Source organism: Wasmannia auropunctata, unplaced genomic scaffold (assembly GCF_000956235.1).
Source record: "Wasmannia auropunctata unplaced genomic scaffold, wasmannia.A_1.0 LD336035.1, whole genome shotgun sequence".
NCBI classification, from domain to species: domain Eukaryota; kingdom Metazoa; phylum Arthropoda; class Insecta; order Hymenoptera; family Formicidae; genus Wasmannia; species Wasmannia auropunctata.
In genome coordinates, this window is record NW_012026855.1 from 588,762 (window position 1) to 606,021 (window position 17,260).

Below are 17,260 nucleotides of genomic sequence, written 5' to 3' on the forward strand. Positions count from 1 at the left end.
CTAAAGATAGTACATCGTGGTTTGCATTTACAAAATATTAGTTATCTATAAAGTATATATTACGTATATTAAATATAAATTAGAAACCTATAAAAAAAAAGTGTCGCAATCTTTTAGTGAGCGAGTGTACACACCTTTTTTTCGTTAACGACAATGCAATAAACACTTCAGGAAAAGTGGAAGCAAGATTCAGCTCAGTTCATAATGACAGAAATAATGATAGTTATATAATATAGTTTGATATAGAAAAAGTAGAATAGTAGAAAGCTAAAGTTTATTTTTTATTCATATATATTTTTTAATTAAAAAAATGTGTTATTGAATTACGACGCTAATGGAAATTTCATGTCGGCCGTTAGTAAAAATGGACATATATGCATGTCCAGAACAGAACTAATCCTCGTTAATACCTTTTTTACAAGAAAGAACAAATTAGTGTCCGGCATTTTTTCGATTCGTGCTCTTTTGAGATGCCAAAATTTGTGTTGCCTGAAACACAGGACATTTGAAGTAATTTTGAAGCAATATTTTGTGATTTAGACTCTACATGAATTTTATCGAGTGTGCAGGTTAAAGTTTTCAATCCGTTTGCCGTAGCTCTTTTCTTTTCCGTCAATATTTCTTCTATCATCGCATGTGTGTCGAATTTATGATGCTTTCTTAAGTATACAGAGCATCCTATGAATAACGATCCGCCGCGCGATTCGCGCACGACGATGAAATCCCGATTCATCATGCGAGTCTTTTTGCGGAAGTAGCGTTGTTCGTTGAACAGCTCGTTAGGCTGCGGCGATGGTGCGGGAGAGCATGCGATGTACCCTTAAATCTCGGCACGGGAACGTTTCAGCGCTCGGTTGTATAACGAACGGGGTCGACATGCGAACGAATAAACGATCGCGTCGGGCCGAAGCGCGCCGCGCGTGTTTCGCTAGAATCCCGAAAAGCGGGTTAATGCTCCCGCGGCACGAAACAACTTCCTAAAATAATCACGGACTTCCTCCGTACCGCCGATATTCCGGCACATCACAATATTCTAAGTTCATTCGCACCGTTTAACTCCGGTGATCCGGTCTTGAACGGTACGCTCCGTTCTGACAAGGGTGCGTTAATTTTTGAAATTGCGAGAACGCCTTGTACCTCGCTCTATCGAATTTGACCATTAAAACGAATAATGGAAAATCTATAATTGACGTTAATTGTTATTCTTGATATTAATGACATCATCTGATAATTATTTAATATCGCGCGAATACCTTTTTGCATCAGCAATTTTTGATATAGATTTATTATTAATAACTAAAGGGGTACACGAAATAAATGTAATATAGTGTTATGTAATATAGTGCTAGCTAAAGCACAATAAGTTTTATAAGTTTTTGCTTATCAAATTGTTTAATTATTAGTACAAAATTGACTATAAATAATTTTAATATATTCTATATATGCAAGGATATGTCAAAATTCTGCTATATTGCGGACCATACGAAAGAGAACCGAAGTTCTTTAATCCTAAGTATACACTACTGTTTTTTTTTATGACGTATACACACTGAGATCCTGGGGACTCCATCCATTACTGTAACTCTAGTAAAAATGGACATATTTCAATTAATTTTTTTTTTTTGAATCGATAGAAAATCGATCAAGAAACAAGCTCATAATGTTTAAAAGTCGATAGAATTAAGGAGCTTTCTAATATATACGGGTTCAAAGAAAAAGGAAAGTTCAAAAATGCGAAAAAATCTCGATTTAGCATCATTTTCAAAAAATCATATCTCTTTTGTTTATAGATTGATTTGAAACATCATTAAAAATTCTGAAAGGGCATACTTGAAAAGTAGTAACAAAAAAATTTGGCGATCCGATATTTTAATTTTTTAACAAAACTGCAAGCAGTCCCGGCAACCCCACGCTCACTTCAACTGTCCACTACTCGGTTGAGCGATAATTGCCGCGCGTCAACACGTCTTTCTACTGAGGAGCTTCCAAACTTTTTGTACGTCAATATCTCAAACCCCTTCCCTTCCAATTTCAGAAATGCCAAATCGAGAAAGTTTTGCTGGGGTCCTGGGGTGTATATCTAGGGTTAAAAAGAGATTGAAAAATTTGTCTTTAGATGAGAAAAAGAAACCTACGACAATTTTGCTTTGAGTTTACTGAAACTGTTTTCAAATTTATTTGATGAATGCAACGAAATTTCTTGGCGGCAATCTAATATCGTATCTTATAGCTATTTTCTCTTTTCTATTATTTTTCTATCTTCTCAAATGTTGTATTTTGCATATTAACATATGTATGATTCTTTAAATATAATTAAATACATAGTTCATATTATGAACTATTATATGTGTGTGTACACACACACACACACACACACACAAAGTGATGTCTTCATAATACGAGTATGAACTATATGTATTTAATTATGTTTAAAGAATCATACATATAATTAGTATACACACACACACACACACACACACAATATGTAATAATTTTATATATTGTATAATAATATATGTTTTAACAATACTTTTGACAATACTTTTAACAATACTTACGCTTTTCCTTTTGATAAAAATTAAACAAGAAATTTACTTATCGCGATTTTTTAATTTCTCATCGACTAATTCTATAACTAAATCTTAAATTTAAATTCCATTTAAATAGAATTCACTTGTAAAAGTAAATATAAGATGTATCATTTATTTTTTTAAATTTCTTTATTATAATTTTTATAAATTCTCTTTTTTTTTCTTAAGTCGATTTTTTGCATTTATCCATTCCTATTTTCACAGCAAATGACACACTGTGTCCGTCGATATTCAACCATAGAGACGTTGGTACACTCATTCGTTTGGCTAATCTACATTCTTCATCCATAAAGAGGGAGAGAGTACCTGTTATATCAAATACTTTCATCGTTTTGTTCTACTTTGTTTTGTCTCTCACAATTAAAATTCGATCCGCGACTGGCGCCAGAATATTATTGCTGCTCCAGTATCCCTTCTGTTCTCTTCTTTATCATCCACCTAGAGATTTCGTTCTTTTATATACGATCGAACATATCCATCGAGATGCATCGCCGTTTCTGAATTTTAATTCACACACCGCGATTTTTTATTATGAAGCTGTCTCCTGTTGCTCTTCTATCTACTTTCTTCGAAGCAACAAGTGCGATGCGTAACCACAATTCTGATAATATAATCGCTCTATATTTCAAATGTATAACTTTATCGTAAAATTGTTTTAAAAAGGATTCTGTACTAATTATATGGAGAAAGTGACTTCAAGTCAAATTGATTGAAACTGTGATATTTTATAAATTATGAGATATTGATCAAAAGTTTTTTTAGGCAAAACTGGACAATAAAAATTAGATAGTTTCTGCTTCAGCAAAATAGCAATCATTTAAATATTGCTATTTTGGATCATTCTGAAAAATATTACCTACAGTACAGAATTTGTTATAACTATATAGACATTTATATATATGTATAATCATACATATGTATAGTCATTATTGATGTGTGTGTGTGTCTGTCTCTCTCTCTCTCTCTCTCTCTCTCTCTCTCTCTCTCTCTCTCTCTCTCTCTCTCTGTATTTATTCCACGATATATATTCATAGGTGCTATATAAAGTGTTTAAGAGATTATTTCCAACTTTTTAATATATTTAATTATAATCACCGATTCACGTGTTATCGTAAATCCTCGTAAAAAAGAAAAATTGATGATTCGCGTCAAGTAATTATTTGCCGATTTATTCTAGATTTACCTATCGTTTTGCTTACAATTAGTGGACAGGAAAGACGCCCGCGATCTTTATTGAGACATCACCGATTAGTATTAAATAAACATGATTGATCACGCATGATGATTTCATTCTCGCAAAAAAATCATTCAGTGCGTGCACGTGTCCGAATTCGCTATCATATAACTGTTATAATAAATAAGCATCGATACGTGCATTGTTGAAAGACGCGATCATGCATTCCAAAACACTCATATCTAAAATAGATTATACAATTCAGAGGTCCAATTTTTACGATTGGTGATAAAAAAATAATACAGAAAAAAGTTAAACATTTTAATGGTACTTTCTGAAGGATTATTTTTTCACAAGTACAACAATGCACATATAAAGTGCAATTGCATCTTTCCTATAAAATAAATCATATAATTTTTTGTAATAAAAAGAAATTTTTATTATTTTACATATAAAGATTTTCAGGTAAAGTTACCTTACAAAAGGGAATATATTGAATTATTTTATACTAACATACTATTATTAGGCAAAAATTATTTCATAAAGTGTGTGTTTACGGATATGACATATATTCAAAAATCGTGTTTCCTTGATTGTTCAATTTTTACTTCCTAAATGGAGTTAGACATAAATAATTTTTCGTATAGGTATAAGAATACATTCATTGTGGTTATAAGTGGAATGTAAATGTTGTATCAAATAAGTAGATAATAAATATAATATGAATAAATAAATAAATACTGAATACCAAATTTTTAGAAGGTGGGGATTTATAATGTTAGCTCCACCAATAAATTGAAATAAACATAATTTATAATTTAGAGTTGTACAGGGAGAAGAAGGATACGCGAAAGTGGAAGAGTAGGAGACCAAAAAGAACGATTTTACCGTAGTGCCTTTGAATTAATTATTTGATGCCGCTCCGTATGAATAATTCAGGTTTCGGCGAACGGGATGAATCTTGACGGGAGGAACCTTTACGAGAAGCAGAAACCGGAAAATGGAATTGCCTTTTGATTTATCAGCCGAGCGAAATGTGTACTTTTTCAATTTTTCCGCAAGAAATTCATACAGTTTCGGATTCTTTGATATTTTTTTCTTGTATTTGTTATACAATTAAATGAAGCCTAGAATGATCATGAATATTGCACTTATAATACCATTCTTAACAACAATTAAACATAGTAATTATAGTTATTGATATTAATTATTATACATCTTTTCCATTAAAATAAGTTACTTTTTTATTACAAAAAAAATTAATTTTTCTTGTACAAAATGCTCTGAAGTTTTATATTTGTGTCTCTGTTCTGTATTTGTAATCATCTTTTATCAGAAAGTTCTTATAATGATTGTAAGAAACATATAAAATTCCATAATTATAATTAGTTAACAATACTTAAATTATTGGCAAATAATTGTTGAGAAAGATCATGTTTTTGAAACGTATATATGTACATTTATAATGAATTATACAATTTCGAATTCAGGCATATAATTTTTACGATTGATGATAAAAAATGGTACAAAAAAAAGAAACATTTTAATGATGCTTTTAGAAGGATTATTTTTTTTGCAAGTATAATGATGCACATTTAAAAGCAATTACATCTTTTCTATAAATTGAATCACATAATTTTTTGCAATAAGAAAATTTTATATCATTTTACAAATAAAAGTTTTGAGGTAAACTCTCTTCTCTCTCTTCTTCTCATCTCTGAGAAGACTCTCTTCTTCTCATCTCAAGAGAAGAAATATTTTGAATTATTTTAATATACTATAACATAAAATAGATTTCTCTTATAAAGTAACTACATCTTTTCTATAAATTGAATCACATAATTTTTTACAATAAGAAAAGCTTATGTCATTTTACAAATAAAAGTTTTGAGATAACCATCTCAAGAGAAGAAATATTTTGAATTATTTTATTCTAATATATTATAGCATAAAATAGATTTTATATCTCATAAAGTAATTACATCTTTTCTATAAATTGAATCACAATTTTTTGTAATAAGAAAAGCTTATGTTATTTTACAAATAAAAGTTTTGAGATAAACCATTTCAAGAGAAGAAATATTTTGAATTATTTCATTCTAATATACTTATAGCATAAAATAGATTTCATATCTCATAAAGTGTTTACATTTATGAATATGGCACATATTCAACAATCCTTGAATATATAAATCTCTACACTCTAGATGGAGCTAGACGTAAATAGTTTCTCGTATATAAAAATACATACAATTGGTTATAAATGGAATTGATAAATGTAATGTTACCTCTAAAGCGACCGAATTGTTTCAGAAATTTTTGGAAGGTGGGGATTTGTAATGTTTGTCCTACCAATAAATTGAAATAAACATAATTTATAATGTAAAGCAATTAATGAACATCGGACAAAGATGATTAGAGCAGAAATCAAACTTGAATTTTCAAATTTTTAGACTGCTATGTTTAACTATAAAGTTATATGCAAGAAGAAGAATATAAATGGATATTTTGTCGTCTCTATTTTCTTATTAGCTTTTAATTATTTTAATTTAATTTTAAATAATTATTTTTACAAATTAAATCTACGTTTATAAAAATCTTAAAATTTGAAAGCAACATTTTTATAATTGTACTTGCTACAGCATATTTTTTTTATGATATTACATATATATTATTTAAGCTGACGTAAAAAAAGAGTAGTATTCAATGTAAAATCTTTAGTATTAAAATATGCTTCATTATCAATATGATTAATATCAATTACAGAGTGATATTAATTTCTTTATATAATTTATGTATTATTCATGTGTAATGTTTTTTAAATATTTATATACTTTTAACATACACGCACAATCAAAATATGCGAATCAAAATATCATAGCAAGCAAGAACTTTTTTACTTAATTTTTTGAAAAATTATTTGTAAATTTTTATTTTAAGCAGTAGTTTTTGAGATATAAGAGTTTAAATTTAGCTAATTATAGATTAGTACGCGCATGAAGTGCGCAACCACTAACTGTATATATAGTCACATTTTATTTAACTTATTTATTTCTGTTTTTGTCGTACGAACGTATTACAATATTGAAATGCCTTATCGAATAATTGATTTATTACATGAGCCAATTTCTATGTCGAGCGTGTTCATAACATATTAATTATTACCGCAGTTTGGAATACGAATAACATTTTCTTTCTTTATTAATTTAACATGTACCGAATGTGTCGTGATTCATGTTCATCGCTCGTTGAATTCTAATGTTTCATGTATTAAATTGTAAATCGTGAAATTATTGAAAAAATTATCAATATATATTCTTTTTCCATGTATTTACTGGACATAAATAAGTTTACATGCAGCAATTTAACTTCACAGATGAGGTGCAATAATTTATATGTTGCATTTAAATTATTGGACACAAGCTTAGAATTGTTTGACAAGTAATATTTTGCAAATAAATGTGACGTCAATAATACATACATATTGAATTATATATAATTTAAAAAATGTACAGAGTGTTTCCATTATATCTAAAATTACAACAATCTGGGAGACAGGAATATCAAGAAATGAGGAATTGAAGATTTAATTGTTCACCAGAGAGCTGCAACTTAATTCCCGCGATTTTGTTTTTGTTTCAGGATACTTCGGCAAGTATTTGAACAAGTACAACGGCTCGTACATACCGCCGGGATGGCGGGAATGGGGCGGCCTTATAATGAACTCCCGCTACTACAACTACAGCGTCAACATGAACGGCAAGAAGATAAAGCACGGCTTCGACTACAGCCGGGACTATTATCCGGATTTGATAGCCAACGACAGTGTGGCTTTCCTCAGGCAGAGCAAACACAATTTCGCCCGGAAGCCGGTAATGTTAGTCGCGAGCTTTCCGGCGCCGCACGGACCGGAGGACTCGGCGCCGCAGTTCTCGCATCTCTTCTTCAACGTCACCACTCATCAGTGAGTACAACGGACTTTCTGACTGTCTACTCCGATTTTTTTTTTTTTTTGCGAGTGCGACGTTATACCCCTGACAGCGGAACGCACGCGGTCCGATTCGTACCGAAGACTTTTTTTGCAAACCGGTTCCGTTTCTCTGCTGCCGTTCGCTCGCTGATCAGCGATAAATTTGCAGGACAGCACATGTGTACACATGTCCAACCGTGAACGGAATGTCGTTTTCCGATCGAGAGAATTGTAAATAAGCGAATTATATGCCGTGGCATCTACTTTACAAAGGTAATAAGCGTACTTTTATTCGGTTTTGTCGTCCCATTTCTTTACGTTTGACATGAAATTTATAATTGGAGCGAAGTTTCGCCAGTTGATTGAATTCGATAATATTTGCAATTTACACGTATAAATATGAATCAAAATACACGTCATTTTACGTCGTTGTGTGAAACAAGAATTAATTTAATCCTTTGATTTCTAATTTTGAATGTTCGTTTTACATGATCGATCGGATCTCAGAAAAGAAGAAATTAAAAAACACGTACCATTTGTTTTCAAAACGCAAGTCGTAATGCGCGATCTATTCAAGTTAGACATATTAAAGAATTAACTTCGGGAATAAAGAGTTTTGTCGCAAATTGTGTAACACAATATTAATTGTACCTATATTGTGTGTACGTGTTTCGTCCTTCTTACATAATCTTTTCGCGAGAAATCCACTTCGCGATTCTTTCTGCTTCACTGTTTTACGTCGTTTATGCAGTCTTCTCTTTGAGAACCGCCCGTCCCGAGAAGGTTTACATTTCTCTTTCTCCGGTTGCACTTCACGATGACTTCATCGTCCCATCATTGAAATGGAATTCAACAAGCAAACTACGACGACGAAGTCAAGCACGTCTTTATGTGCTACGCTGTTCGTGCGACTCGATAGATACAATCTTTGGGAACTCGGTGATTCCAGTGAAAAAAAATGACGAGAGTCAGTTCTCTCTTACGGAGAGCCAAGCCAAGGGGCAGTTCTGTGTACGCGGTTGGCATTCTCGACGTTATTCCGGGTCGCTTGTCGTCGATATCGCGAGCCTGGCTCGTTCGAATCGTCGCTGTCATGACGACCGCAACTTCATCGAATCCAGTTCGCGCGCGCGCCTATTATATTTTTCGCTGTTGCGAACCGCATGCTCTTCCATTCGCGTCCGATAACGGACGACGGGAAACGCGCGCGCCCCAACAATAAGGATTGTCGTCGCGCGGAGGAGAGAAAAAAAACGAGAACGTGCGGGGGCGACCTTCCCCAAGCTCGACGTCGACGAGCCGGACCCCACCGCGCTTTTCACTCCTGCCGAACAATGCGGCGCGTGTTCGGTCCGCGTCGGAGGCCGGTAAATTCGCGCGGTTTATCTCCGCTCGCGTGAAAATCCACATCCGGCCCATCCGGGATGCTGGGATGGGAGGGGAACGGGGACGCGGGCGATATCGAGCGTCAGCGCGCGTATACAACGCGGTCCTAGACCGGATAGACATCGCGTCAAATGATGGAGTGCCCTAGACCACCATGAGCGCGCTCTTACGAGCCCGTCGCGCGAGACAGGTATTATTACGCACACCTGTGTCTGCGGGAAGAGAGGAAAAAAAAAGCGACACGCTGTGTCGCAGAGGCACGGGACAAAAGTGGAACGATAGCGGACGTGCGAGCTGTCCCTCGATGAGGCTTCATTTGTCGTTGTCTAGTCATGGCAAAACATATTGATCACGCAACAAGAGTAGATTCGAAAAATGACTCTTCTAATGGCAATTCAAGATTCTGGCAACGATTCTAAACAATCTGTAAAACGTTTGTTAAGATACTTAAAGCGGTGTATTTCCGATTTTTTTTTTTTTGGCAGTCTCATTAGAATTACTTGTATAGCTTTCGAATGAAAGGGAGAGAGAAATATACCGTTTGCGGCGAGTGCTAAATTAATTTATTAGCACTGTTTATAGACTGACAATGAGTCTCGTTGCAAGCTTTCGCGTGCCGCTGTTGTGCAAATTTCCAGCGCGTGAATTTCGCGTGACACGAATGTTGAGAAAACAGCGACGTTGCAAACGCATTTGTCCTCCGCCAGGAACGAATAAAAGGAGCTCCTGAGGCCGCGTGCACGTCTGGTGACGGCGCGCGATTCATTATCGGATTTCTAAAACACGGAGGACAGAGGGAAAACTCGAAATTTCATCTTGTTTTGCTATAAAGGAGCGGAGCTTCGCTCCGGATGATTTATCGCGCTTGCTACTTCGCTCGTCATCGCGAAGACGCGAGAAGTTTAGTTTGCTTAACAATTCGTTAATCACGAGTGTCTAGAACGTTAATTACTTCTAAAGTGGAATATAAGCAAGAGTTTTTCGATCTAAAAATACCAGGGACATAAATTATATTAATGTTATTACGGCAAGAATCACGATGTAATTCAAGGAAAAAAGACGTTAAACTTTTTATTTGTGTACTTTTGAAAAATCGTGAATATTGAAAATTGCGAAATCAATTTGACACAATTTTCGGGAGAGTTTCGATTTTAAGATCCTTTTTGTCCCAGAACGCTACATTCCCGAGTTCAATATATGTATTTTCCCTTGCAAGCCCACAATATGTGCCTGTAAAACTTCATTGTCTGGCTCCGGACTCTCGATTGTGAAAATTTCCGGCGGGATTGGGAACGATTGTTCGACAAGTGTCATTCTGAAAATTCTATTTCTCGGAAAATGACTCGTAATACTCGAAAACTACCAAGTGAAAATTTAGGGTTTATTTGCACAAAAGTTGTTCGAGACTTGAAACGGGAAGTTGCACATTAAACACACATCATTGAGTGAAAAATATCTGCGACACGGAATATATCATCGCACATGCTTCCGCGAAATTGCTTAACGCACCTCGGACGTTGCAGATTGTATTTAATTACGACGCGACATTACGGCCATTTACGCGATGGTCGGCAGCGAGCGTCGGCCGGCGTTTTAATACCAAGGTTTTCATTTTCGTGCGCTCGTACCTCACGGCGTTCCCGTGCCGTGTCACTCAAAAGCTAATCGACAGAAATTAATGTGTCGGGCGGCATGCCATGGTAACGTGCTTTCAGGACGCTTTTATCGGTGCGCCTTTAAGCAGTCGCCAGCAGGCCGGGTACTAATCTAATTCCCTCTCGATCAAAAGGTGTTAAGTGCATCGCAGGATAATTATTATAAATTAATAATGGGTTTTGATGATAGTTTGATGGGGTAATAGCTTGGCAGTGTAACGTCTATGTTTATCTGACTGTAAAGTTTCTCAACTCGTTAGCAAGTATCCCTTTTTCTTTTTCTTCAAGAGAAAAGAAGTCTGGAGCGTCCGTGTGATTGAAATGTTATCCTGCAGTTTTCCAATTTCGTTCTCCAATTATGTACACGATCTTGTGTGAGACGTCGATATTTGGAGCAATTGTAATCGTATAATTTTAATTGTAATTAATCGCAATCGCGTATAATAAGCGTGCTTACAATATGAAAATGGAAACTTATTGCAGCATCATAAGATCCGTTTACAATCCCGTAAATAGACGAGTGTTAAAAGATTACACATGTAAATTTATAGCCTTGAAGTTTAGTTTGGCCTCCCTACGCAACTTCTTGAGCGTTAACTCGCTCGACGCGACGGATCTTCGAGACATCGGACACAGGTATAGTTCGATTACTTATGCATATGATTATGCATACGCGTGTGCGTAAATACGTCGTGCGTGGGTTAATATCGGTGTTTTGTATATCGTTGTACATTAACAAAGTAACGTGTTTCGTAAACGTGATCGCGCATCTTTTTGGGCTACAACACATTTATGATTGTACGTCATTCAGTATATTTAAATTATAAATTTTGTGAATTCGAAAAAATAATAAAATCTTTGTTAATATAATTAATATGACAAATATAATATATATAATGACTGAAAGTGTTAAAAATTTTGTTTTAATCCAAAAATATTTTGCTTAATAAAATTATATTTATTATAAAGAATAACAATTTCTAATTTTTGCCAATTCTGGAACATCTATAATATAATAATATATAATATATATGTATATTAATATAATAATATATAATTTATTATATGTATATATAATAATGTATATAATATATATAAAAAAAGCAACTCGGGTTAAAATACACTTCTTTTAGACAAAAAATTGCAATGTGATAATTAAATACGTACACGTAATCGATTCGACCATCGTTTTGCGGGATGTTTGCACTTTCCATCCTTAATTTGTCCGTGTCATTAAATCACACGCTTCTTCTTTAGATAAAAAAAAGAGAGTTGCGCGAAGATAAACGAGGATATAAGAGAGCAAGCGATGACACTTGTCTGGGTGTAAATATAATTCGCAGTGTCTCGCGGGCGAGTTAAGTGGTCATGGGGCGAGACGCAGAATAGGCTGCAATTAAGGAGTCAAGTTGAGACGAAACGAGCGGCTTATATGTGCTACACTATAGAGACGCGATGGGCAGCATTTTCCATTTGAGATTGATGCGATCGTCTCTTCCTGCTTATTTTTGAATTTCCGGTTTGCAGAAAAATAGTACCACAGTTTATGCAAGATCTCGTTAGATCCAAATATAGATTCTAATATATAATTTATGTACTATAAAAAATTCTCACGTATCTCTCCGCATCAGGATCGATTACGATATCTATATTTACAGTCATTTATGCGATCGCGCGTGTTGCGTATCTTGTATTAAATCTGCGTAAAGCATAGAGAATTTATGTAAACGATCGAAAGCAAAAAAAAGAGGGGTGCGCTATTCTTTTGCTCTGATTAAATATTTAGTTTTTATTCCCACCTCTCAAAAATATCTGTTGTGTTTTCAGCCATGATACACTTAACTAACTAAATTTTTTGATAAATATGTATTATATTATAACCGAGATATAATAAATATATCGTATAGATATAACTTAGTGTATGATATACGATACATATAAAAAATAAAAAGGAACGACAAAGAAGAAATCCATTTAATGATATCTGATTTCCTATAATATGTTATTTTTTCCGCAGATACATTTTGTAAAGTCCAATTGTATTTACTTTCATTTTTTAAACGGAACATTTGACAAAAAATGAATTTTTTCGTCATTTATCGTTTAAAAATGTCGAAATAAAGTAATCTAAGAGAAAATATGCTAAATTATTTTTGAGTTATATATAAGTATAAGTTACGCTGGATGCATACAGGACGTGGCAACGCTTGTCGCGCGACGGAAGTTGGCGTAGCCAATCAATTTACTGATTTTCTTTTACGCTTTTAGAAAAACGACATTTTAATTATATTTTATTCTCTACGACGAAGATATATTACATATTTCGTATGTTTATACACATTCATAGATGATATGCATATCCAACAGTCGTGTTTCCTTGAATGTGTCAATGTTCACACTCTACCTAGGTGGAGTTAGATATAAATAATTTCTCGTATATGAAAATACATATAATTGATTATAAATGGAATTAATAAATGTAATGATTCGAAGTAAATCTAACGGATCGACGGCTCGCCGCACTGGTTCCTAGTGAAAATCGCGATTTTCAATAAGTTTTTGGAAGGTGGGATTTGTAATGTTCGCCCCCATCAATAACTTAAATAAACATAATTTATAGTGTAGAGTTGCAATTAATGAACGTGAGGTAAAAATGATTAAGGCAGAAATCAAACTTGAAGTTTCAAATATTTGAATTGTTATTTTTAACAATACCGTTACGCAAGAAGTATAAATGGATATTTTTTGCCCCTATTTTCTTATTAGCTTTCAGTTATTTTAATGTAATTTTAGATAGCGTATATTATTACACATAATGTATTACACATTATAAATTAAATTTATGTTTATTATAAAAATCTTACAATCTAAAATTTTCCAATACTTTTATTATTATTAATTGTACACTCGCTCACAGAAAGATTGCAACACTTTTTTTAAATCGTTTTTGGAATACAGTCTGTTTACCGAGTGATTGGTTCCTACCAATGGATCTAATCAATTATGTTCCATCGCTTCACAAGAAAACTGCATTTCAAAACCCATCAAAATAAAAGTGTTGCAACCTTTCTGTGACCGAGTGTACTTGCTATAGCACTTTGTTTTGTGATATATTATGTTATTTAAGCTGAAGTAGAAACAAATGCAAGTATTTAATGTAAAATCTTTAGTATTAAAAGTTTCCTTATTATCAGCAGGATTAATATCGCAATTATTTATGTAATTTATGATAAATTAGATAAAAATATTGAAGTAAAGTCCTCCCGAGGAGAGATTACTCTTTGAGTTATTTTATATTTTATTCTAATATACTACGCGCGACGAAGATATATTACATATCTCGTAAAGTATATAAAGTTCCTTTAAAATTATTTTATTCTTTATGTTACTAATTAAATGGACTATATGAATAAATATGTAAAATCTTGTGTTCTTTTCTCAAGAATACATTTAAATGTAGTATATTATTTCTATTTTTTATCTGTTTATTTTTCTTGAAATTCGAAACATGTGTGTAATCGATAACTTGTTTTCACTATATGAAAATCCGTCAATAGTACAAAGGTCCTGCGTGGCGGTATGAGCGCTTCCAAAGGACATGAAGGAAGGCGAAGGGCCAATTATCCGTAATTTCGTGTCTCGCGTAATTGGAGGAGGAGAAAGAGGCGGCGACGACGGTCCGTCTCGAGTATACCCATCTATGATGCTCACTCCGCCGTCCCATCGACGATCTCTCGCTCCGGCCACGAGGGATTAATTCAATTTCGGTCTAGCTGTCAAGGATTTCTAGGATGAAACTGTGTTACACGTTCCAAAATTCAGACCGGTTCTTGTTAACACCTCGCAATCGGTGGCTCGCGATTGTGATTGAGGACGGCGACACGCGGCCACCCGAGATTTCGCGACATAGCACTGAATTAGTCGCCGTGAATTTCTTGCACACGGAAAGAGTGGATCACGTTAGAGTGGACCTTATTAAATTAAAAATAAATTATTTTTTATATCTTGAATATCACTAAAACCGGATATTGGAAAGCTGTTTGATGTAACGTGATCTCTCTTGCTTGAACACAAAGACCATTATGGGCATTTTGTGAAATATATATATCTAGAACTTCTATAAAGGAAACTCTTTCGCATATTTGAAAGAAAACAATTATAACGGTAATTTTTTTAGCTGTGCGTTGCAGATTATTTACATGGCAAACAATAAATTCTTTATATAAATAGTCTTTGCACTTCACGTTTTCTAGCACAGTATAAATACATGATCTGTCCCAAAAATAATGAGACTATTTTTGACGGCCTCATCAGAATTGTCGTGGAGTGAATCTACTGGACGGGGCCTTTGGTACGAGATGTCAGGTATACAGTCTGACCCTTTTCAGTTGCTTTCGAATTTTCCTAGCAGTCGATACTGTCAGCAAAGTGCGTTGTAATTTATTTTTGTGTCACGGGCGAAAATGCAGCATATAGTCTTGAGCAGCGTTACGCGATCAAGTTCTGAAGACAGAACATCGTCCTCATAAGCTGTTCTTAACATTTCCAACGTTTCGGAACCAGATTTTCCCAGTTTCAGAATTTGATGGCTGCGATCGAACTGTGCTGAATTTTTGCCCGCGACAAGACACGAAAGTTACAACGCACTTTGCTAATGGTATCGACTTCTGAAAAGGCTCGGAAGCAACTGAGAAGGGTCAGACTGTATACCTGACATCCCGCATCAAAAGCCCCAATAAATCCATTCTCAGACAATTCTGATTGGGCCGTTAAAAATAGTCTCATTACTTTCGGGACAGATCATGTACTTGCAATTTAACTAACGGTCCAGGTATCGTTATTTATCGATATCAAAATCAATCTTTCGATTATTTAGATTTGTATTCTAATATAAATTTTCCATATTATATCTTATATTGATAGTCATTAATTATTTTTCTATTAATTATTCTGATAAAAAGTATCAATAAATAATAGCGATCTTAAATTATTTTAATGTTCCATACAATACATTTTATTTCATTTTTTGTTTAATAAGTTTGTAATCTATACATGTATTAACGAGCATTAAAGATAGAGATTTAAATTCTGACTAAACTCTGTCGGAAAATGTTTAAAACAACTGTATACATTATAATCTATGTTTATTTCAATTTATTGATGGGGCAAACATTACAAATCCTTATCAAAAAATTTGAACCCTTAGCGATTAATTGCACATATTTATATTCCATTTCCAATATAATTAATTGTATGTATTTTATATACGAGAAATTATGCCTAATTCCACTTAAGTAAAGTGTAAGTCACATCAAGGAAACGCGACTGTGGGATATGTATGTGTATAAACGTATACCTTACGAAATATGTAATATATCTTCGTTGTAGAGAATAAAATATAATTAAAATGTATATAACTGAAAAATAACTCAACATTCTTTTTCAGACTAACTTTATTTCGATATTTTTAAACAATACCTAAAAAATGAGAAAATTCCATCCATTTTTATAAAAGATTCCGTTTAAAAAAAGAAAGTAAATACATACAAATTCACTTTACAAATGTATGTCTGAATGAAAAAATAGAAAATCATCATAGAAAATCAGATTTATTAAACGGATTTTTTCTCATTCTTCTCTAATTTTTTCTTATTTACATATGTATCGTGTACCATACACTAAGGCTGCGTTCGCTTTGATGCTCTAACCGATATACCTGTATCGGTTTTCTTTAATAAAAAAGAAACTTTTACATGTATTTGTGAGATTAACAAATTGTGCCCATACTTTTGCATTTCAGCACGCCAGCGTATGATTACGCACCGAATCCCGATAAACAATGGATACTTCAAGTTACGCAGAAGATGCAACCCATTCACAAACAGTTCACAGATCTCTTAATGACAAAACGATTGCAAACCTTGCAGAGCGTCGACGCTGCCGTAGATAGGGTACGCATTATGCTTATTATTGTTAACATCCACATAATTCTGTAAAAAGTTTGAAACGTAGAAGGAAATCTAGTTATAGTTATATTATTTCTGAAGATCTATCTTTGACAAAAATATTTAATAAGCGTGTTACGCTTATGATACATAATTTATCTTACGACAGATTTATCAAGAATTGAAGGATCTGGGTGAACTGGATAACACGTATATTATTTATACGTCAGATCACGGATATCACTTAGGGCAGTTCGGACTTATAAAAGGCAAGAGTTTTCCATTCGAGTTCGATGTACGAGTGCCATTCCTTATTAGAGGTCCTGGTATCGAACCTGGATCCATGTAAGTCTCAATTACATATTTAAGTATTTATTGTTATGAAAATTTGATCGGAAAATTAATGGAATTTCGATTTTTTTCAATTGTTTAAATTTTGATTTAAACAATTTTTCTTTGATTTTAAATCGTGAAGAATTCAAATGATAAAAATCTGAATGAATTATGAAAAAGTATGCAGACCTGAAAGAGCGAATCTT

At 33.6% G+C, this 17,260-nt stretch overlaps 1 protein-coding gene across 1 annotated transcript in view; it reads left to right on the forward strand.

The window, feature by feature from the left end:
• LOC105452245 (extracellular sulfatase SULF-1 homolog) overlaps positions 1-17,260 on the forward strand; it is a 75,026-nt gene that overhangs the window by 49,286 nt on the left and 8,480 nt on the right. The window contains exons 4-6 of the mRNA XM_011693196.1: positions 7,408-7,729; positions 16,577-16,727; positions 16,891-17,066. Coding sequence (XP_011691498.1) covers positions 7,408-7,729; positions 16,577-16,727; positions 16,891-17,066 — 649 coding nt within the window. The remainder of the gene's footprint in view (positions 1-7,407; positions 7,730-16,576; positions 16,728-16,890; positions 17,067-17,260) is intronic.